Source organism: Macrobrachium rosenbergii, chromosome 32 (genome assembly GCF_040412425.1).
Source record: "Macrobrachium rosenbergii isolate ZJJX-2024 chromosome 32, ASM4041242v1, whole genome shotgun sequence".
In the NCBI taxonomy this organism is placed as follows: Eukaryota; Metazoa; Arthropoda; class Malacostraca; order Decapoda; family Palaemonidae; genus Macrobrachium; species Macrobrachium rosenbergii.
Window position 1 is genome coordinate 7508234 of NC_089772.1, and position 25027 is coordinate 7533260.

Sequence of the window (25027 nt, forward strand, 5' to 3'; positions counted from 1 at the left end):
GTCTCTCAGGGAGTTGGAAGTTTGTTGTTCTTTGTTGAGGGAGCAAGTCTGGTGCCTTTTGTCTTTCCTCCCTCTGATGCTTCGACGGAACTTAGGCCTGCTTGTCGAAGATCGCATCAAGAGAAGTAAGAAGTAAGATCTAGCTTGTCTGACAACAGGAGCACTGGCTAGATGATAAATGACTCCAGCATTTTTTTGAGAGGCACAGCCTCGGAGTGTCTCTTAGTTCTGTCCGGTTTGGACAAGGACAGTCGAGATAGCGGAAAACACTTCTGCTATCTTCTTTGGGTCTCTAGAAGAGAGAACTTTAGTACATAGTCATACCCAGTCTATCTTACAGTCTCCATTGCAGAGTCAGCTTTTGGGATGTCAGTCTCAATCTTGGAACATTAGTGGATGAGTCTACAGGGACTCTGTCTTCCACTAAGTCGTTTTTTCAAGTTTGTCAGACTTCATAGGAGGGTTTCGCTTTTCCTTTGGACCAGCGCTTCCTATCAGCACCCGTTCCCGACTGCCTGGAATCTATTTCCAAGCTCCAGGCACCATCTTCCTGGCGCCGATTCCCTTCTCCCAACTTCTGTTCTAGAGTGCCCGGCACTATCTAGAGACTTTCTGTCGGTCTGCAGGATTTCATTATACCTGGTTTTAGACAGGCCTCTGTTTTCCTGTGACCAGGCTTTTGTGTCTCTTATGGGTTTTTCAAGCCTTATAAATGTGCCATTTGTTAGTTCTACCACGTACATTTTCGCGTATGTCTACAGTCTGTACAAGTTTCGTCAAGTTTACAAAAACCGTTTTCAAGTCCAGTAAGAAGTTGTTTCCGCACGGATGTTCTCGTGTCTGCAGGACTGTCAATGATCAGAAGGGTAGGCTACTAGTTCACTCATATGTCTGGGAGCCTGCACAATGATTTACAAGTTCGCTCTGGCGAGTCTGCATGGCATTTGTCTTTGGTTTCTGGACTTTTACACCAGGTTTTTCCTGATTATGTCCATGTTTTCCTGAATGACTGATTGTTATCTCCCTTCGAAGAAAGATCAAAGGTTTTGAGGTCATACTAGTCCAGGGATTCGCAGCCGGACTCCGTCATCTTTTTCCTTATTCCCGGTCTTCAGTCAGCCCTGTAGTAGTGGCTGTTCGAATTGAAGCTTTCGGAAGAATTCCCTCATCTTAAGCCTAGTCTTAACTGCTTCTCTCTCCTTGTTCTAGGAGGAGGAGCCCGCTTGGAGATCCGGGAGCTGCAACATGTCCCCAGGGGAACAGAGCCTTCACACATGCTAGAGAACCGAAAGCCATTCGCTTAAGGCTTCAGTTCTTGTCTCTCGCTCACTCCTAGACTGTGGTTTACCTTTAGACTAGACCACAGCCCTTAAGTTTTATCCTTGAGCACTCCCCACCAAGCAACAAGGTTTTGGAGCGGGCAATAGAGTTTTTTCTAACTCTAACTGGAATTTCTGGTTGATGAGCCAAGCCGTTATAACTCACTCTTACTGCTGAGTGGACCTTGAATCCCTTATCTGTCAGGTTTTGTGCTTCTGTGGGGCAGGCTGACCTTGTCTGTCTGCCACCTTAAAGGAGTTTTCTATCATGGGCAACAGACACCAACGTGCCTCGTAACCCCACTACAAACCATAATTTAGGGTACCCGTACTGCTACGATTGATTGGCGGAATCTCCAAGAATCCTTCCAATCAATCAGAATCTCCAAGAATCCTTCCACTATTTGTTTTCTTCTTGAATAACCTTCAAGAGACACCACCATGGGTGGTACGCTTTTAAGCGGACAGGCTTTGGGCTGCCTGGGTTCTGGTCAGGAAGGAGGGTTTCTTTCAGAGGTACAGTACTACTAGAGACATTTGAAAGATGCAGACGTCATCTTCTAGCTCAGCCTACTACCTAAGTGAACGATGTTCCAAATCTGGTGTCTCAATATCCTGGAATTTCTTAACTCTTCAAAAGCCTCAGGATCTGTGGATAGGCACTCTGTGGTGTTACTAAGCAACACGACCAAGGTAGTTCCATAGTCAACAAGAAAGGGGCTAGTGCCCTTTCATCTCCTCAAATTGACGGTGCAGGTGCACGGGTGGGCAGTAGCACACTCAGCACAGCGGTCAACCAGACATTCCAGGCAAGTTGGATGTAATGACAGACAAGTTCAGTCACTAGGGTCGGTGTTAGGGACAGTTGGTCTTGACATTACAGAAGATTGTTTACCTTGGGAGACGGCCGAGTTAGACCTTCAATCTTGACAAGCTGAAGCTGTTGCTGTTTGGCTCTGTCTTTCTGGACCATGGGCATAAACACCCAACAGCCATACTACGTAGAAAGCACTGCTTCTGTCTGATCAGCGAAATTGAGCAACGTTGGGTCTGGCCAGTACAGTAATTGCATGGGTAACTGACTGGGAATACCAGATGCTGTTACTGTCTATGAGACATGTTTTGCATTCACAGTAAAAGTCTTGAGGCTTACGCCTTCCTGCCATTCTGTCTGATTTCCTGGGTGATCAACAGGGTATGATCATTCTGAATCTAAGGACCCTGGTGGTTACGAAGTAACCGCGTTACCAACTAAGGAAGGACGACCTTCAAATGTGAGTGCTGACAACTCCTCGTTAGTTCCGGCTCGGCCTAGAAGCAGTATCCAAGACCACCATTTCTTTTGACTTCGTGTGATGATCAAATGGGCGTACTCCACAGCTGACGTGGTGGACAACAGTAAGTACCAGGTGAGATTTTGCAAGGTCATGGGCATTGGTCTGCCCCTCACATTCAGGAAGACCCTATCGGACAGTTACTAAGGACGGGAATGTGGTAACGACAGACCACATTCACCTCCCCTTTTCCCTTAGGGATGTTGCACATAGATCCTTGGTTCTGTGGTAGCTGCTCAGCAGTCATGTAGTTCACCCAGCTCCCGTTGGGGACAGGTGGCATCTCGCCTAAGGTGTGCAGCTGCAAAAGAGAGGGTGTGTGTGTGTGGGACTGGCCTCCAACATTTATCTTGTATACCCTTCCTGTCCCACTGGGCAGAGGGATGGTTAACAAGCCATCATGTGCTGGATGGGCATGAATGCAGGTATTCTAGATGACTGAGTATCCTATCTACAGTATACTCTAATTCAATTTGGATTAATTCAATTTGGATTAATAGGGATGCAAAGGCCTTCAGCTTTATTGTCCCTGACAATATTGGGGCATCAAGCCTTTCTTTGAATCAGTGATGCTACACCCCATTAATTTGGAAGGCCCAGAAGTCTGGCAGTTGGACATTACACATGTTCAACAGATGAGAGGCATGGGTCTCCTTCCTTTGCTCTTACATGACCAGGAAGAGAGGCCCCAGGTGAGGTGGACTACCAGTCAGTTCAGAGACTTGCTCAGAATCCTCCCACCACGAAGTAAGTCTCCCATATGTAAAGACCAGGGGTTTGTATACTTGTAGGAACAGATGACAAATTTTTAAAGTAATCTGTATTTTTCCTAACATTCAAACCTGAAGTCTTCACATAAATGGCCCACCCCTAGCCACCCCTCATTCTGCTACCTGGGCCAAAAGGTAAGGCGAATGTGTACCAACTGGAGGGCAGGGCTTCCTCCTATACCATCGGTAGCCAACTACCAGTAACCAGCTTGTTTTTCTGTTAAACAGCCATTCCTAGCTTGCGATGTAGGTAAACCCATATGTAAAGACTTAAGGTTTGTATGTTAGGAAAAATACAAATTACACTTTAAAAATTTGTCATATTACTACTGTACAGTACTGTTACTTTGGGAGAAGACCTTCTTTGAAGAAGAATTTGTCAAAAAGAATGGAATTCTGTATGCTGCTGAGCTTATAATGCGCCTTCCCAACTTGGCTTGTAAACTCCTTCAATTCAGCTGAAGCAAAGAAACTTACATGCCAAACTGAGAAGGCTCAATATAAGTTCAACAGTGCCATTTTTTTTAACAAAGTTTACCATTATTATTATTATTGAAAGATATTGCCATATTTTGTTTGTTTTTCCTAAACCACAGAAAAAATAGCAAATGTGCTCTATTAGGGCTATATAGTATACCAGTGTTATTATATGATGAAGCAGCCCTTAAGAATCAATTAAAGACCTTGTCACTGCCACCTCCAACATCATCAAGATCACCCTCACCTTCTATAATAAAAACTACTGAATAGCAGATCTTAAAAATAAGCCAAGCATGTGTCCCAAAAATCTGAAGATGTGGAATGCTGTATACCATGCTGTATACCAATCTAAATACCAAAACAGAAGGTGCCCAAATCTGCACATCAATACGATCAACTACTTGTTCCTCCAAGCGTCTCTCTTGTCATCTAGACAGTCGCAATAATTAAGCAATTCAAGGAAAACAACAAACCGTAGAACACCCTACATTACTTTGAGCAGTTGAAATCTTTGATGCCGCTGCCAACTACAACTCTCAAGAGACTGTAGTATATACAGCAATAGTAAGCAAAGATGAAGTACAAAATCTACAGACTCACCCTGAGAACAACAAGCAAAGATGACACCAGTCTCACCCAGGCTGAGCCAATGCATTGATACCACCTTAGAAGTCACCAGTCAAGAAACAGTTTACTAGGCAGAAGCACTGACCAATGAAAAATACACTTACATTACAATCCCATCTGCATGTTCTATCATACAGCGCATCCTTCCATTGTTGATTATTTTTGGCTGAATATGACTAGAAGTATATCCCCACTCCAAATATCTTCATAAAATATACATATGAACCTTGAATAGTCATATGATTTCCTTCTCATGTTGGGTCAGATAAAATATGTTCTTTTCAAGGCAATTAGCAAAAACAAACAAGAAACTTAATGCAGTTGAGCAGCTGTTTGTCTCATTTTACTCCAATAAGAAAAGGTCTTCTACCCAAATTATTATTATTATTATTCAAGTCACACTGTAAGGCTCCTATGGCTCACCTAAAGAATATAAACTTGAGATAAAAATGAAACAAAGTACTGTAAAGTGAATTGGTGGTTTTCAAATGTTCAAAAGTTTTGTACCTCACTGGTGTTCAGAGTGGTATTAATTGTTTGTTTTTCTCCCAGTGAACACATTCAATGGTGGTGCTCGTAGCGTTGTTTCAGTACTATTGTTTTCAGCATTTTGTTTTTCATCCATTCCAATTGATCTCCTCTAAGAAAACTTTTCTAAGGTCTAAAATATTTAAACAACTTATTAAGAGAAGACCAAATGGGATGGATGAAAAACAAAATGCTGAAAACTGTACTGAAGCAATGCTACAAGCTTTACCCATGATCAGGTTCAATGGAAAAAATAAGCAATTTTACTATTTGGAACACCACTAATGTACACAACTTTTGAGTATTCTAAAACCATCAGTTCACTTTACATGCAATGTTTTAAAAGGAATAACAGATTCATTATACATACTTTAAAATATTTACAAAGCCAGTATCAGAATATAATACCCACTCCAAACAATTTCAGAAAAATGAACCTCTTTATCTGCTGATGACATTTAATCATGTAACAATTAAAACATTACAGCAGTGTCTAACACTTCAGTTATGTAACCACTAATTACATTTTTGTGTGTGTAAAATTCTGACATCTTGAAAACAAAGTACTTACTAGCATTTATATGACTTCCTTTGGTTTGGCCCTATCCTCATTTTTCTCAATCTTCTTCAGTTTTTCTCTAGCCTCATTGCTAAAATATAAACAACACCACATTCTTTGGAAGCTTGAATGTCAAGTCAGTGGCCGCCAAGAGCTCGTTCCGTATGAACAGGGTTCATCTTCTGAAGAATAAGAATACTGTATATATCTTGTTGAACTTGTTATAAATAAAATGGTAACACGTTATGTATCCTCTTGGACTTGCAAAAAAAGAAATTGGTAACATGAGTAAATAAAATATTAAGGGTGACAATAATATAAACAAATGCAGCAGCTTCACAGGTAAAGTAAAACTTGTTCTGGAATTTAAGAGTTAAAATATTAACAAAGTGGTTTCTAAAGTTTTAACTTGATAACTAAATTAAGGAAAGACAGAACACATTCCACAGGTTAGATTCAAGTCCTGCTGTGTGTACACAAAAATTCACTTGTCTGCAGTGCTTTTCAATGTTCATGTGACTAAATGATTAAAAGGCATTTACAGAATTTGTGATTACACATACGTAACTTTCAAATATTTGTCAGTTTTGCACTGGTTCATCCAGACACACTTTGAAAAAGACACTGATTCACCACTAGCTTGGATAGATTTCATCCTAAAACTGCACAATTCTTATTCCCTTAAGAATTACTTGGAAAAATTCGATCATATACAAAAATAAAATTACTATATACATTATATCATCATAAATAATATAGCTAAATAATAAAAATAAAAGAATACAATATGGCTTCAATCAATAGGGTATTGTCAATGTAAAGAACTGAAGCAAAATATACAAAAGCATATAATATTAATCTCGGCACTAACACAAATACCAAAGACAAGCAAGAACTGCAACGTTAGTAAAACATAACGACTATAAAAAACATTTGGATAGACTGAAGAAAAGGGCAATCAGAAATTGTAAATCTCTACAAAGGCAATCACAAGTGTTCCAAGTACTTTGCATTATTTATATTTTCTTTCATGACCACTTGGCAAATAGCAGTTACCCAAATGTGCACCAACACTTCTGTTTTCTTTCTCCAGCTGCAAGTAGATGCCATTTTATTTAGATAGGCATCAGGGAAAACAACGCAATGAAAAATCTTGCACTCAAATCCATACTTGGATACACACCAAATCTAAGCAAATATTCCCAAGAAGATAGTAAGTCTAACAAAAAAAAAAAAAAATGTAAAAACTTCATTATCATTCATGTATTCTTGCCAATATACAGGCCAATAAGACAACCGATACGAAAAACTTAGCAGCAGAAATTATTCCCAGAGGCATAAAATCTACAAAGCAAGTGGAAGGTAGTGCAAATGGTGAGCTTAATGACAAAGTTAAATAAAAACAATGTACCCTTTATCTGGCAAGTTACTGCAATTTAAGTGCAATGCAGTATTCAAGAGCCCCATAGCATATTTCAACAAATACAAATCAAACTTTCCAATTTGGTACTTGGTCAAATTAGGCTTTGCCCTTGAATGCACACTATTTGCTTTACAGTTAAGCTCATTCATATGGCAAATCTATGAAATGCTTCTTTGTTTGTTGCATAACTTAATGATGCTGCAGTCTTAGCAATGCATTTTTCTTACCACCTGCCACATACATTTTCGTGAACTATCTTTTGGCCTCTTTAATATCTGCCTCATCCCAACAGAGTGGCTTTGGCTTTGCAACAACCCAATGTGAACACTTTTCAGGTCACTGCTGTTTTGGAAGGAAACAGTTTTCACAAACTAGCAGAAGCAGTTTGTATATGAAGTGTTCCTTAAAGGCAGATGAACATCACTTAGCAGAGGTACTATGCAAGAACAACAATAAAAACCTGGAACACAGTCTTTCCAGTACAATCTATGGGCACAGAAATTTTTTACACAGTGACAGATGTCTTCTATTATCATTTCTGTAGCATGAATAGGTATACTTTACTAATAGTCATGTGAGTAAGCTAAACACCCTTACTATGTTAAAATTTTAAGGATCAATATGAATAAAGTATGAATAAAAAAATATAATGCATCTCAAGGAAAACTAAATTTGTAAGCTATGCTGCTGAATAAGGGAAACATCAACCCTCATCAAATGGCTAAAGTATAATCACAGGAGTGAGATACTCCAATGTTCTTACCACATGGAATATCTTGATCGAAAGATCAAAACAAGTGGGGATTAAACCCAAACGAAATGAAAGTATGGCCTCTTGAAGGATATAAGATTATAGGAATTACAAAAAGTGGATGCATGGCGAGAACTCTTGAGGCTTGGTTGTAAAGTGAGAGAACCAGTCACGGAACAGAGACAACTGAGGATTACCGACTTCCACAGAGTAAATGTGGAGAGTGGTGGCAAGGCAGGTGTTACAAGGCTACCCAAGATAAAGAGTTACCCTGTCAGAAACCAGACTGAAACGATACATACAGGAAAACAAAGAGAGACTGGTAAGCTAAGGAGGATATCATGAGAGCTCCACCAATAGAAAAAAATCACCATTTACTCTACATCAAGAAGACATTAATGAAGAAGAGAGCAAACATGAGGTGAATATGTAAACCACAAATACAACTCCATTCCCTACCTCTCTCCACAGTTTGAAACTCCACTCACAGACCAATCAGTCAGGTGCCCAACTGACAGCATGGTAGATATATATTTTACATGTCATACTACAGTATTAACATATAAAATAAGAAAAGCAATCGTGTGCCATTTGCCTTCTGGTAATATTTATATTCTTAAAATCATAACTGATTGCATTTTACCAATATCATGCTAGAGTAAATGGTTGTTAATTATAAGAAACAGGCTAGTAATAAATTCTCAAACAAGCCACAAGTTTGGCAAGCCTAGCTGAGTGTACAGCACAACAATTTGCATTTCCCTACTGAACTTTTGTTTAAAAACTGAGATATAATATGTACTGTCAATGGAATCTAACGAAAATGAGATAGGCATAAAAAACCTAGCTTAGCATAATCTACCAAAAAAAACTTGCACATTTTAATCTACCAAAAATGTATCCCACATTATACATGATGAAATCATGTTTGGGGGCAGAATTTTAAGGATTACATGATACACAATTGGATGATACATGAGCATATACACAAATTATGGTTCTTTTTGATGCTGTATATTTTTAATTTTACAGAATGTTTTTGTTGGAAATAAAACTCTGTATTACAGAGCAAGCTTCAGTTCCAAAATCCGTAAACCGAAACACAGCTGGCCCCAAGGGGTTTTGAATAAGTGATTGTGAACCTGTACTTACAAAGAGCTTGGATTCTGAGTTAGTTACAGCCACCTTCGGGGTGTTGTCTCTCACAACCTGGTAAATTGGCCAAAGTTGGTTAAAATGTTTGTCTGGGTTTGACAGGTAGTTAGTTTCAATCCAGATACCCACCTGGAAGTTCAAAGTGCAATAAAAATGGTCTGTAGTGGGCCAAAATGATTATAGAGATGATTAAGATGAACATGAAATAGAAGGGGAAAGACAATTGTGTCTATTCTTTTATGAAACCAATGGACCATATCAAATTATCAAGAAGATGAACTGGTATCTAAGCTGGTGTCATCAAAATTCCTCTTTAACACAAGTAAGGGGCTTTCAACTTCTAATACTGGGTGATAAAGGATCAAGGGAGTAGCAGCATATGTCCCACCATTAGATATTACAGCTTTACTAGTATACATGCATTTCCTCCAGTGTCCCAAATGACCATAGTCTGAGAGAGCAAGATCAAGAATAATTACGATACCTGAACAGTTATCTCAACGTCTGTATAATGAAGTTTGTGGACAATCAGACCTATTAACTATCACTTTCTGAAGTTTTTATTTAGCAATTAACTCATGCAACTCACAGTTATATTTTTTCAGTTAATGATAAGTAAAACAGCATACTGAAATACAAATTCTACAGACAGACCTTCTGGAGTGGTAACCATGGGGACTTCATCCAATCAGGAAGTTCAACTTGTGCAGATATCCATTCCCAAATTTAATAAAGAGGTACATCACCTCTACAGAAACAATGAGACCTACTCACCAAGGGAAAAGGCACCACGAAAGAGTCCCTTTCAGCTCCTGATTGTGGTCAGATGGCAGTGTCTATAGGGTCAATGTAGTTTACTACCTAGGAAACTTGGCATAAAAGAAAGAAACGCTAGTTACAAAACTCAACCACTTTGCTGAGCAAATCTTCAGTGGAGGACATGTTGATGTGAAGATACATCTGACAGCCTTAGACCAAAAGCTTTTCTTCAAAGACAGACTTGACGGCCTCCAAAGGTTAAAGTGAAATGTAAACAAGTTTTTGCAAAAGATGACATGCAGTTGGTAGGGAGTGCTGGGTCACAGTAGAACTTCCTTGAGGAAATATGCAATAAATTGCCTACATACAACTTTTGTTAGGGCCACTTTCAGGCACGGAGACTACTCTGAGATTCATGGAGGTTGTCACCTTGTCCAGAAAGGATCTCAAGCGCCTGATCAAATGACGACTATCTTAGGATAGTCTTCAAGACTATCCTAGGATTGGATCACAGCAGACCCCATTCACACTGCTGGAACCAGTGAAGAATAATAATATTACTTTGAGCAATCTGATACAATTATAGAAGCAGTCAAAACCATGAGGATCACTTTCTGTTCTATACCGTGGATTTGTAAGCTTTGCTTTTTGCCATTATTTCTGAAGAACAAGATGCCCAGGAACAAGAGGTTTGCTTAAGGTGGATGCTATGAAGGAATGCATTTGTAAGATACTTCAGTCCTACCACCTTAAGGAAATGAAATCTGTTCTTCCTGATGCATGGAGGTAGTATAATGTTTGTTGAGGTAGATCTAGAATGATCATTGGTGTAAAAAACCTTGGGAACTATTTTCACAAATTGAGTTATGAATATCAGCAAAGTCTGTTGTTCCTTGACTGATGTAGTCCCTTCTTGATGCCTGAATTTTTCTATCTTCTTTCAGTGATGATACCAGGCTAGACACTGATGCTGAAATTTACCCTCACACAGAGAGGCTGCTAAAACAAACATGGAAAGGTCATGAGCTGTGGCACAAGATGAGGTGCCTTCCTTCTGTGTTAAATAATCTAAACTAGAAAATAGCTAGAAGGTAGAATTAGGTACCTGGCTGTCATTTGCTATATTAGCAGAGTTTAGAAAAAGGCTCAAGCAGCTTCCTTATACCTAGGTACAATGACGACGTAACAGTAAACGCACAAAGAGGAATATCTTTTTAGTGACAGGCTAACAAATTGAAGTAAAAATGGATAGAGATCACGAAACTTTCTGATTTCAAGGCTTCAAGTCAAAACTCAGGCCATGTTTCTCATTTACACTTTCTATGAGTTCATCAAAATTGAGTGAAATCTCTTAATTTTGTCTAACTCAATACAGTTTGGTGCAGATGACTTGCCTGCCTCAAAGATACAAGAACCCTACAGATCTCATTTGAGATGCAGGGAATATAAGAATCAGGAGTACTAGGATTGCTGAAAGATGAACACAGAGATATGAGCCAAAATGATGGAATTTACACTGGAACACAACCTACAGAACCAAATTATGAAGTAAATCAAGTAAGTTGAGGTCTCAAACATTGCACAGAACTTTATACACAACAAACCATAATTTTTCTTGAATGACATTAAGACTGGATATCAGATTTCTCTATACAATAAAATCAAAAGACCAATTCTGAGCATTTTTAAAATATAGCTACAAATGACTGATACACCCTCTTTCTCATCCAATTACATAAAAAGCCGAGGCAGGCTAATAGTGTATTGAAGTGCATGCCTACGGTACAGTAATTCTTTTAATTTTCACACCAAATTATGCATTATGTTACTCATCATAAATCTGACATTAAATTTTTAAACTTCTAACATTCTCTATGAACCTTAATTTCTTAATCAATCTGTGAAACCACAATATTTACTTTACACTTAATCTGATTGAACTTGGGTCATGGATTAAAAGTGAATTACACACAAAGATGTTATCCTTCAAAACTGCACTACTTTCATTTTCATTCTAAATAGTGAACTAAGTCTGACACGTACTGAAACATATTTTAAATAGTGTATCATTTACACAAAATCCCTTCAGCAATTCTTGTAAACAACAGAAGTGATCATAACTAAAATCATTTTTATGGAAAAAATATTTTAATCGATCTTGTGCATTTGATTATATTGTTAGAGAGTTAAAGGGGTTTTGAAATGCATAAAAATCCTACCTTAATCATCAGTATGACAAAGAACAGTTTCATTAAAAAAATTTACCTTACAACTGGGCATGGAAGATTCATTAACTTTTCAAGCAAACCTTGAATTACCTAGCCATGAACATCCAGGACATTTAATTTTACTAGCTTTCAAATACGTGCAAAAATTGTCTAATATTGATCAGCACTGCTTACCACCTTTATTCTAACCTGTTATCAACACCATCCCTCCCCCTAGCAACAGTGACTTTCAAGCAGGACATTCCTTCGCATAAATTGGATATCCTGGAATAAGCAGTAGTGCTACAAAAGATGAATTGTACAGTACAGTTTCCTGAATTTATTCCTATCTATATACATACATTTGGGTATTATCAGCCTCCTAAAAAAAAGCTCATTCAATGTAACTTGAGGGTAGTCACGTTGGTTCATGAAGGAGACACAAGAACTGATTGTACCAGTAGTTATCAATATGGCCATTTTTTTAAAAGAAAGACCAATGGGGATACAAAAAAAAAGAAAGATTAAGCCCTTAGGCCACAGGATACAACAGACCTTGAAAAACAGAGATAACAGTCAATGAAAACAGGGAAAAAAACCCAAAACTTGGAAATTATGTAGGTACACTAAGTACAAATATCCACTATCATCCCAAGTACATGTATACAAACTCCCCTGATTTCTCACTACAGTACTCAGAATTCTAAAAATGCACCAAAATCTTTCAACGGCATATGCAAGGGAGCAAATCATGATACAGTATTCCTTAACCTTTGGGCAATAAAAAAAAAATTGGTAATAACATGAGGCAGTATTATCTCATATTCCCAACCTTTCTCCAATAATCATGGGGGAATACTGGACGCATTCAAACAGTGAGGGTAAATATAACCTAAAGAAAAATAATGAAATTTAAATTATTCTACAAATTTGTTTTACTATATGCTGGCTTTCAGTACATAATAAATCCTCCAATTTGACAAAGAACGTTTCCATCCAAGGTTTCCGAACTTGACTGCGGGACTCTTCCAGGGAGCCTTTCAGTGGGTATTCAATTTACTCAGTAAAATATCTCGGCCATTATGATTATCTTTAATGTTTCACTGGCCGTTTTACAAACGATTCTAGTGGCCTCTTCTAAAGGAATATTTAAAAATAAATGACACTATTTTTCAAAATCACAATCTTGTGGCATTTAGTAAACATCCATTTTAAAATAGTGTGATACCTCAATGTTTCCCAAAACATTTTTTCTACAAAATGTAAGACTATAATTTTTCAAATGCTCTAATGATAAAGAAAACAACAGTTGCTACAAAAATTAATCTAGTATTTGATAAAAGCCACAGTAGGCTATTGTAGAAGCTTATTTAGGTCTTGAAATTAATATAGATTCAGTCTTGGTAACTACCAGAATTGTGCCAAAAATATCAATACAGGCAGTCCCCGGTTTACGACGGGTCCAGCTTACGACGTTCCGAGGTTACGACGCTTTTCAAATATATTCATCAGAAATTATTTCTCGGGTTACGGCGATCCGACAGAAGAAATATGGCTCCAAAACGGCAAATAAAAATTTGGTGGTTTTTTGATGAAAAACTCAATATAAATGCAGTTTACATCGTTTTAAATACACCCAAAGCATTAAAAATAAGGTTTTCTTAGGATTTTTGACGATTTTCGATGATTTTTCAGTATACGACGATTTTAGGTTTAAGACGCGGCGTAAAAACGGAACCCCTGTCATAAACCGGGGACTGCCTGTACATCATATATAAATACTTCTTTCACATCACTGCACTTATGACAGAATACATACCAAAGGAAAATGACAGAATTAAGAGGAGGATTAAAGTTGGGTAGATATTCATGTATACTTTCTCTCATTACAATTGTTACCCTTTCCTATTATTAACTGGAAATACTTGGGTGATAAGATCACGCTCGACCACTCATTCACTCTGGCCGCTGGGCCTCTGTACAAGAATCATCCTTCAACCATGGTACAATCCAATCACCCAACATTTCTCCAGACCAGCCAACTTTTCAAAAACTTCTGTTGCTTCAATCCAATCTCATCCATAGCATTCTTGGGGTGTTCTTTTTTTTGGGGTAGTGTTATTTCACTCCCATATCTGCCCAAAACACATGTTCAACATTTAAGTCACTGTGCGATGCTAGCCACAGCTAATATCAAGTTTATTTATCTCTAAAAGACATTACTTCTTTACCTCAATCATCTCATTCGTTATCAAATACAGAATTCACATTTCGGATCCCACAATAAGCTGTAAGTCCCGTTGCTAGGTAACCAGTTGGTTCTTAGCCACGTAAAATAAATCTAATCCTTTGGGCCAGCCCTAGGAGAGCTGTTAATCAGCTCAGTGGTCTGGTTAAACTAAGATATACTTAACTTTCAGTGAAAACACACTTGCATACATCGTCTATTTATTCTCCAATCCCTGTCATTCTCCTTGTTTTACAACTGTTTGTAACCACTGGCCTGATGGTGATTGACTATGCCTTAACTTTACTTTTATTTTCTTTAATAAATACTTTTATTTTCTTTAATAAAATTCTGAAACCAACCATTTTAGCTACATGCTGCACCCCTGCTATCTGTAATTTAACCTCCTCTTCTACCCAATATTCTATATTGAATACTGAACCCAAGTAGCTGAAATTCTAAACTGCTTATATTGCCATATTTCTGTACTTAACATTCTCACCATCTTATCTTACTCTGACAGCCAGCCCTAAAATTTATGCATAAAATATTCTAACTTGCTAGATTGGTTAAACTGCTTAATAATAATACCCTACCTCAAAAACCTAAGGACTTTTGTTAAGTTGGAGCGATTCCCAAGTGAAAAGCTGCCAATCTCAATGAGCTACCTATCTAAACTGCTTGCCCAGTCTCCAACAATTTCCACTAATCTTACTGACATCACTCTACTTACTAATGAGCCATTCTCTCAAATTTTTTGCTCTAGCTTTGGCCCTGTTAATGTTAAGTTTACATGTACCACGGATCTTCTTAGGAAACACGATGGGAATTCTTCTCTCATTCGTAATCCAGAAACTATCAAGTACACAAATGTAAGGTTTCCTTCTGCATGCTGATAAACATTTAAAAAAGATGAAAAAATTACCCATGTCACATGTCATTCAAAATCAAATTTTTATACTAAAAGCTCAGTCACTAATTTTGAAACCCTACAAACTAAATTAGTAAAAGACATTTTTCCTTACGGAACCAAATCCTGATAACATAGTACACTGTAATGCTCTTTTTCCTTAAAATCACTTCTTATGCATTCTTCTCCAAGAAAGTTTCATCCTGTTTTGCCATTATTATTTTAGAAATGAAGACATTACAATAACAGTATTACAACAAAGACCTTAAGGGATGTCATATTAAATACTGTGTTTTCAAAATAACTAATATCAAATATCTTGACAGTTCCCACTCACGTCTACCACATTGAGAAAATCCTTGAAACTACTGAAAATGATTTACGGACTATTCTTCGAAAACAACTGTTAGATAGTAATTGTTCGAAAACCACTTGTTCAATTTAGTCATTGTTCGAACCAACAGTTTACGGACAATTCTTCGAAAATGTAATTTGATAGCTGTATTCCAAGAAAACTCAATAAGAATTTTTTTATTTTAAAGGATACACCCTTCGCAAAGAAATGGTTGAATTTATTCAAAGTGAGAAAGGCAGGGACATGCCACTGATGGACGGATTCCTATATGTCAAGGACAAGCAAGTAAGATCAAAGGTCGACTGGAAATGCACACATTTTGCTGAGAAGCGCAGAGAGTGCTATGGCAGTTGATGGCTCAATCAGTTCTACTTCCAGCAAGCATATTCATGCTGGAAACCCGACAAGTGTTGACGTATGCAAGTTTTTAGATAAAGTGAAGACAGACACAAAATCAACACAAGAGTCTCCTCATTGTATTATTTCTAACGTAGCTTCTGAATTGAGTGGTTGTGTTGCAGCCGCTTTACTGCAAACCAGCAGCATAAAGCGATCAATCTGTCGAGTGGGGCAGGGAGGGCTGTGGTTTATCATTGGAGCGAATTAATATTTTCTGAAGAACATACAAAAACAAACAAGGGCGAACCTTTTCTACTATTCGATTCTGGAGAAGTAGAAGAAAGAATTCTGATATTTTCCACCCAGAAAAATCTAAGCGTGCTTGCTTCATGCAAGCATTATTTTATGGATGGTACCTTCAAAACTGTGCCAGTTATTTTTGAACAGCTTTACACCACTCATGGCATGAAAAAAGGGCTACGTCATACCTTTGGTTTTTATGTTATTACCGAATAAGAAAGTAGAAACATATACTAAATTTCTTAGAATGTTAAAACAATAGCACCAACTTTAAATGCTAATTCTGTAAACACAGATTTTGAGCCCACTACAGTAAGTGCAATTAAGGAAGACTTGCCATCTAGTAATCATTACGGTGTTTTTACATTTGTGTCAGTGTTTATAGAGAAAAGTGTGTGAATTCGGCCTCAAGCGAAGGTATGACACTGATGATGAGTTTTCATCAAACATTCGCACGTTGTTAGCCCTTCCGTTCACTCCTGCAGATAGAGACATTGGAACATTCAATACACTAATGGAAGAAAATATGTATCCAGCTGAAGCTTTACCCATAGTCGACTATTATCAAGATACCTGGATTGGGTGGCCTGGTCGTAGGAATACATGTCGCCCGCCTAAGTTTAAAATTGAGATGTGGTCCCGTTTTGAAAGCGTACAAGAAGATTTGCCTAGGACAAATAACACTACCGAGGGATGGCACCGAGCATTTCGGCAACAAGTCTCTGGCTATCATCCAACTATCTAGAAATTTTTATCAGCACTGAGAAGAGAAAAGGCGCTGAATGAAATTAATATCCAAAAGTTATTAGGTGGAATTGAGTGCAACATAGGGAAAAAGAAATATCGGAAGTCTGCAGAGCGCTTGTCAATGATAAATTCTTCGAGCACCAGAATGTTATTGATTATTTGCATGCCATTTCAAATAATTTTAGTTTGTAAACTAGCAGATGTTTTGTTTTAGAAAACTCAATACAGTAAATCAACTCTTTTATTTAACATTGTCACTTAGAAAATAAATTCGTGTCCGTTTTATTTTTTCCCCTCTTTTTGTTATAAATATCCTCTGATAATTAATTTTTCCATTCTCACGATGAAAAATTATTATATAAGCTAGTTCGAACAATTGTTAATTCAAGCAATTGTGATTTGAACGATTACTTTTCGAACAACTGTTTTCGAACAATTCCTTTTGAAAAATTGTCTGGATACCACTGAAAATAGTTCTTTGTTCCTTTGATTACTGTTAATTACTAAAATGATTTCCGACCTAACTCCTATTTTCTCCTTTGTCTACAGACCTACCAGTAACAAACAAAACTTATAATGATATAGTACAGTATATTGGTAAGATACTTTTTCCAAATCCTTTTTACGGTGTCCAGCCATATCACCCAACTCATATCTCTCAACTTTCTTGATCTGCAAGACTGTGAATTTGATTAATACTTAACTGAGTAATTAGCAATATCCACTGATTAATACTTAACTCAGTAATTAGCAATATCCACCTTTAGTTATGTGGAACATTTAAGAGTGTCTGATAATGTTGCTGAAAGGATTATCCACTTACATATTTTCTCAGCTGCCTGGGAAACAACTGCTAAACAATAACTACTAAAGAGATAGGATAGATCTGTAATCATTGTGCTAAAACACTTACGGTAAAATCAGCTTGCTGGGTCAAACATGGTTTTCTTATAAAAAAATTGATGTAGAGGGTCAATTTAGAATTGATCATTGTAAGTGATAGATTATGTCACTAAATATAAAACACTTGCAAAATATTGTCATTTATATATATATATATATTACACTAAATGTTCCAAAAAGTATGCATTCCCCCCACGACTTATGCAAGGCTATGATCATGAACACACTGCAACAATCAGCAGCTTTACTGCCTTTGGTGGTTCAACAGGACAAAAATTTCACTGAGCAACCTTCTGAGATGGTTTATAAATGTTAAATGTCATTCTGAACAAATTCAGGTTTATAAGGATAGCAGGTATATGCAGTAATAAAATGAAATCACAAACAAAATTTCAAATGGCTCGTGAACAGCTTCATCAGACAAAAAGGTTAATACACTACTATGAAGGTTACACTGAATAATATGAAAAATTTTTAATCATTTTGTATTTTCATTAACTACAAACCTGAGGTCTTTATGTAAGAGAAAATCTCTCTAGCACAGCTGGATCCAGTTAAAAACAGAACAAGGTTTGGTGGCATGACTGTATCAGCCAATGGGGAGAGAGAGTAGGCGGAGCATGACCTTGTATCAGCCAATGGGGAGAGAGAGTAGGCGGAGCATGGCCTCTTCTCCCCTTCACATGTGCCGTGACTCGCCAGTTATCTTCCAAGCCAGGTAGCCATATGAGGGGTGGCTTGAGGTGGGCCATTTGCGTAAAGACCTCAGGTTTGTTAGTTATCAGAAGTACAAATTGATTAAAAATTTGTCGTTTGTTTATATACGGAACAAACAGGTCTTGACATATGGGGAGACTTACTTTTGGTGGGAAAATAAAGTAAGCTTTACAACAAACTGGTGGTTCAGCTCACCTGGGCTCACTGCCTGGTCAACTGTTAGAGCATGGGAAGGAGTCATATGCCTCTGATCTGTTAAATGAAAGATTACTCAACAGCCAAACATCCGAGCTTTGACACAATGGGAACTCCGGTCTACATTGTGTCTAGGAAGAAAAGAACCTGTAATTGTCGGAGACAACAAAACCAATGTTTTATTGTCAATCCCTCTCTCCCCTTGCTTCTATTTCTAGAATTTGTATTGCGTAGGAACAATCATAATATAAAAACTAGAATAGGTTCTCACTCACTTGTATCTAGCCTGCAGGAAGAGAAGAAAAAGAGAAAGGAAGAAGGCCAATAACCTCATTCATTCTCACTTTAAACCAACATCTTAGGCAAGATACAACCTGCCCCGCTAGGGGCACTGGATGAGCTACACTACTTGTTGAGCAGCCACCTCTGGACCCAAGGAAAAAGTGTCCAAGGACCTATGGACAATGTCCTGTAGGTAGAAGGTGGTGAAGGTCGTTTGACGAACCCACGTACCAGCCTTCAATACCCTATGAACTGACAGGTTCTTTCTGAAAACAATGGAATGGTCAAAGCCCCTAACATCGTCTAACTACTTCACATAGCCAAAAGGAGATGGTGCTCTTGGACACTTCTTTCTTGTTCTGGCCCATGCTAACAAAATTTCTTCGACATTCAGGTCTGAGATGTCAAATCCTTTTTAGATAGCTTTGCAAAACCCAAACAGGACAAAAGCAACTCCCCTGGATCATTATCAACAAAATCTCTCAAGGAGAGGGTCAAAAAGGACTCAAATCTGTCATCAGGAACTGAAGGATTTTGAGTCTTAGCTAAGAATTCCGGGAAAAATTAGAAGGCTACCAACCCCCAACCCCTCGAGTGTTTGACATTAAAAGAGAGGCCACAAAGTTCTCCTACTCTCTTCATTGAGGCTAAGGACAGTAAGAAAACCGTCTTGAGGGTCAAATTTCTTTCTGATGAACCCCATAAGAGTTCATATGCTGCACGAGAGAGGCTGCTAAGGACCAGGGTCAAATCCCAGTTAGGAGGCTTAAGTTCTCTTGGGGAACAGGACTGTTCAAAACTTTTGAGGAGTATAGAGATCTCCCATGAGGGGGAAAGGTCTACCCCTTTCAGGCACAGAACTAGCCCTAGAGCAGCCCTGTAGCCCTTAATGGTTGAAACACAAAGTAGCTTCTCCCTACGGAGGAATACAAGGAAATCAGTTACTTGCTGAATAGAAGTTTAAACCAGAAAGAAACCCCACTGACAACACCAACCACAGTAGACGGCCCTTTTCCCCAGGTACACGGCTGTAGAAGATTTCCTGAGATAGCCAGACATCTCTGTTGCACTCTGCAAGAAAAGCCTCACTCAAAGGAGATACTGTGAAGAGATAGGGGCCCTACAGATTGGTGGAACCTCTCGATGTGTGGTTGACAAAGGAAGTTGTGCCAGGGAAGAATCTCCCTCAGTGCCTCAGTCAGCAGTGCCAGCAGGTCGGGATACCACTTGGCATGTGGCCACAAGGGAGTCACCAGGGTCATTCTGATTCTGGTTCTGAGATATCATTACCCTGTTGATTACTTGACGAATCAGGCAAAAGAGAGGAAAGGGGTAAACAACCACATTATCCCAAGGATGTTACAGAGCGTCTTCTGCCATGGCCCAAGCTGGGACAACCGAACAAAACACCACCAGTTTCTTGCTGTATCAGGTTGCAAAAAGATATATCATTGGCCTTCCCCACAGATGGAACAACTTTTTCGCTACCTCCAGGTGTAGTGACCACTCTGTCCCCAACACTTGACCCTGATGACTCAGCTTGTCTGCCACTACTTTTCTCATACCTGGAATGTGTCTGGCTGAAAGATCCATTGAGTGAGTCACTGCTCAATGGTGCAGTTGTACTGTCAATTCATGAAGTTGACGGGAGACTGGTCCCGTTTGTTGACATATGCCACCACCGTGGTACTGTCAGACATTAGAACTATGGAGTGCCACATCACCAATTCCTGAAATTCTTGAAGGGCTAAGAAAGCCGCCTTTAGTTCCAAGACATTGATGTGAAGCTGTTTTTCTTGATGATCCCACACACCTGAAGTTAGAAGATCTTTCAAGTGTGGCCCCCAACTTTCGTTCAAGGTGTCTGAGAACAAAATCTCTGGAGAAGAAGCGTGAAGAGGCACTCCTATGGTCAGATTCCTGTCATCCAGCCACCATGCCAAGCCCTGTCTCGCTTCCTTTGAGAGAGGAACTCGGAAGAAGGAAGAATCCTTTGATGGGGACCAAAACTTTCAATCTCCACAGAAGGGATCGAAGGTGGAGGCGTCCATGAGGAACAAGCTTCTCCAAGGACAATGGATGACCTAGAACGATCTGCCACTGACGTGCTGGATGTTTTTGTCTGGAAAGGAAGGACTGTATAATGGTCTTGAACTTGTCAATGCGTGGATCTGATGCAAAGACCCTCGCCGCTGCTGTGTCTATTAGCATGCCCAGGTACAGTGCTCTTTGGCTGGGCATAAGATCTGACTTCTCCAAATTTATTGCCGTCCCCTAAGCTGTGACAAAATTGGGGTAGACGGTCTCTGTCTTGGATCAACTTTACCTGAGAACTCGCCAAGACCAGCTGGTCGTCGAAGTATCTCAAGGTGCGTATCCCGTGTGAATGAGCCCAGATCAAAACCAGGGTAAACACTCATGAACACCTGTGGGGCAGTAGAGAGGCAGAAGCAGAATACCTTGAGCTGGTACACTGTCTGTCCCAAAACAAAGCGAAGGAATTGCGAAATGACTGATGGATTGGAATTTGGAAGTACAGGAAGTACGCATCTTTCACATCTATCATCAGCATAAAGCCAGACTTCCTGATGGCTGCTAGAACTGTATGGAACATTTCCATCTTGAACCAAGTCTTCCTGATGAAAGGGTCAGGGAAGACAGGTCTATGACTGGTCTCCAAGCCCCCAATGCCTTTGCCACTAAAAGATCGGGCTGTAGAAACCTGGGAATCAATCCTTCATGACCTCCACAGCTCCTTTTTCCATCATTACCCTCACTTCTTCTCGGAGAGCTAGATCCTTCGGCGAGCCCTGAATGTATGTTCTTTGATGGAATGAAAAGTTGGAAAGAGGAGGAGGAAACTTGAAGGGGAGTAGATATCCCACCCACAGAACATCTACTACCCAGGTCTCCGCTCCGGCTGCTGCCAAGTTGCAGCTAAATCAATCGCAAGATCTCCCACACCCTTCCTAGAGCCTTCCCATGACAAAGAGCCGATTTCCTCTTGCATATCTTCTTACCAAAACCCTTCCATTGCTCCGGAGACCAATCATGACACTCTTAACAAGGGTTACTACATTGCAATCATTAGATCTGCATCTGCTACAAGTCAAATGGGGATCAGTATCAAGAGGGGCTAGATAACAAAAGCAAGGGTTGTTACCTACCCCAGGGCATTTCCTCCGAGGCAAAGCGCTTCTTACATGATTCATGGGTTTGCATCTCGAATGCATATACATACTATCTGATAATCACAATATATCACAGAAACACAAAAACAGAAAGAAAAAACAATACCAAGGCAAAGAAAGAACAAGAAGTGCACAGAAAACCAGCTTCTATGCCAGAAAGGGCAGCGCACGTCTTGCTTGAGGGCAGTTGAGAGGTAACTGCAGAGTCACGGCATAAGCTCCGCCTACTCTTCCCCCCCTTGGCTGATACACTCATTTCACCAAACCTTGTTCTATTTTTAACCAGATCCAGCTGCACTAGAGAGATTTTATCCATACATAAAGACCTACGCTTTGCTCTGTATATGAACAAAAGTAATTTAGTATATTAAAATTTTACATATACATGTACTCATATGTTCCGAAGTGAAAGCATATATGTCCAGCAACTTAAAGCTCACATGGATCTGTAGAATACAGATGTCATTTAATTTCCCATAAATAGTTCAATTTCATGGGTACAAAAGATATTTCATCTAACAGGTCTGAAGAGAAGTAACTCACTATCAACTTTAGTGCAATTTAGTAAATAAACAAAATCATGTACCTTGACAACCAAAGGGTTCCAGAGCCCTTTAGAACTTGGCAAAATATACTGAATTATAATAATTCTGAAACAGAACCTGTTATCTATTCCAGTACATGATGTGTTGTCTTAAATTCTTCACCACCATATTTATGGAAAAGTTTTCACTCACACACAAACACGCGCCTAAAAACTAAGTTATGCCATTTATGGTCTGATCTTTCACCGCCACAAAACTTCAACTAAGTTTTTCCAAATATTTTTCTTCTTGAGCTAATCTTGGATCAAACCCTTGAAAATTTTGTCCACATACTGTAATTTGTTAATCACAACATGCTGAAAAAAAAACAAGTTTGTAAAGAATAACAATTGTCAAAATTAGAATAAATTTCCAAGGTGGATCCATCTCCATCTCTCATCAGAACCTGGGCAGATGTTCAGGCATTTCATTTCCATAAATATTTTTACCAACAAAAGCCAGGAGACATTACAATATTGTCAAAGTGGTAATTCTCACTATGAAAATGAGAGAGTTTTAAAAACGTGGATGACAGTATGCAATACAGTACTGTACCTGGTGTGCATGACTGACACATCTAATAGTGATAAAAAGTTGTCAAGTAAAGTGCTACAGTATGGGACTTTCTTCAAATGCAATTACATTTTTAAATCAGCCTCTACATACTTGACTCTCATGCAATGGAATTATGTTCACTCTACATACTTGACTCTCATGCAATGGAATTATGTTCACTAAGACAAAACTGATATAACAACCTGGAATACCCAGAAAACGAGCACCTTATTTTCTTGTGTGAAACTGATAAAGATGCTGGATAGTTACTTCATATGAAACTTGTTGAAACTGTACCAAAATATATATAAACTTGGAAACAAAATTACAACAAAGAGTGAAGACATACCTAAGCATGGAGACTTCATCAAACTCAAAAGTCAATTTTCTTATAGTCTCTAACTCTACCTCCAATAAGTATCTGTTTTTTGCAGTCTTCAAGAATATTCTTTAGCTTGTCAAGTAGTGGGTCAATGAAGCAGCCAAGCCATTCTTCGACAGTGTCTTCAAAGTATACCTCTAACATCCATGACGTCATATGATTTCTCAGTTCCAGAAGATTTTGCTGGAGGCTAAAAGGAAGAAAATTAATTTTTTGTTCCCTAAATATAAAACTATTACCTTGCATATGTTATATTGCCAGAACAGTGTATTATTAAAGACAGAATTTCTCTTATCAAAACTTCCATCAGCTGCTTTATAAAACTAAAGTACCTGCAGGGAACAAACATCAGAGGGGATGGAAAGAGGGAATTCCCGGCATACTGAAGTTTGTATTTTGGGGGCTTAAGCGTTATTTCATACGTTGGTTCATTTTTCAAGTGGAAGATGTGAAACTCTCTAGCAATCTCTTCCACTAGAACTGATCAAGTTGGTGATAAAAATCAGTGCAGTAACCTCGAAGATAATAAGATATCTCAAACGAGTCTTTGGTACAAGTATCCTAAAAAGATTACTTATAAGTGACATGTTTTGAGGGGGAACAAATCTATACTACATTTTGAACAAGGCAGTATTAAGTCCCCTAGAGATCAGGTGGCTGCCAAATCCACAATAGCTAACTGCTGGTGCCAGAATCATAAGAGTTACCAAGGCACGATGAATTGTGGAACACATTCTTTCCTATTAATGAATCTCAGAAAAAAAACAACTATAAACTTTAATGCCAGTATTAAGCACGTTACCTATCCACAAATAGTCAAACTGAGAACTGTTAATGGTGTAGTTATAAAGTACCATATTTGCTGTCTTTTTCCTTAAAGTATCAAAAACTCACCCTGCATCTACAGCAACTGTAGTACAAGGCTTTACTGGTAAACAAATAAGTGGATGAGTCAATGAGCAAATACAGTCTTGAAAATACAATACATAAATAGTAATAAATATCATTACTGACAATATTCCATCAAAGTATTTCATTTTCATGTGCAATTTTATAAGAAAAAGATGAGTTCAAGACAAAAGATGAACGGTATAATCATTAAAATAAATGGTATAGGAGAAACTAATGAGAAATAACCAAACATAATCCTCCTTTTGTACCAGATGCCAAGGTCATGAGGGGGTTATAATGAAGCATTCAGCATCGCATAGTAATAACAGTTATAAATCGTGTAGTGCGTAAAGGAATGCTGTAAAACAGGAATAAAAGAATTATTAAATAAATGAAAGAAAAATATATAGAAATAAAAGTGTACTATTATCCTGGAAGTAGCTATTAAATTGGCTTCCTTCCAGAATCATCCAGAACAATGTTTGCTGCTGTAGCCAGAACACTTATGCAGGCCCTATGGGGGAGCATTCTATAATT

General features: G+C 38.5%; 1 protein-coding gene across 6 annotated transcripts in view; it reads right to left on the reverse strand.

Moving 5' to 3' along the window:
- Nucleotides 1–2519: 2519 nt before the first annotated feature.
- LOC136855628 (hexosaminidase D-like) overlaps nucleotides 2520–25027 on the reverse strand; it is a 54708-nt gene continuing 32200 nt past the window's right edge. For 2 of the 6 annotated variants that reach the window (XM_067132779.1, XM_067132781.1), the window contains exons 12-13: nucleotides 23567–23789; nucleotides 21767–22979 (exon numbers count right to left, since the gene is read on the reverse strand). In XM_067132779.1, the coding sequence (XP_066988880.1) occupies nucleotides 23591–23789 (199 nt within the window). In that variant the 3' untranslated portion in view covers nucleotides 21767–22979; nucleotides 23567–23590. Of the gene's footprint in view, nucleotides 5878–21766; nucleotides 22980–23453; nucleotides 23790–25027 lie in introns of those variants that run through there. The other 4 variants (XM_067132782.1, XM_067132778.1, XM_067132780.1 and 1 more) reach the window with 4 other exon arrangements.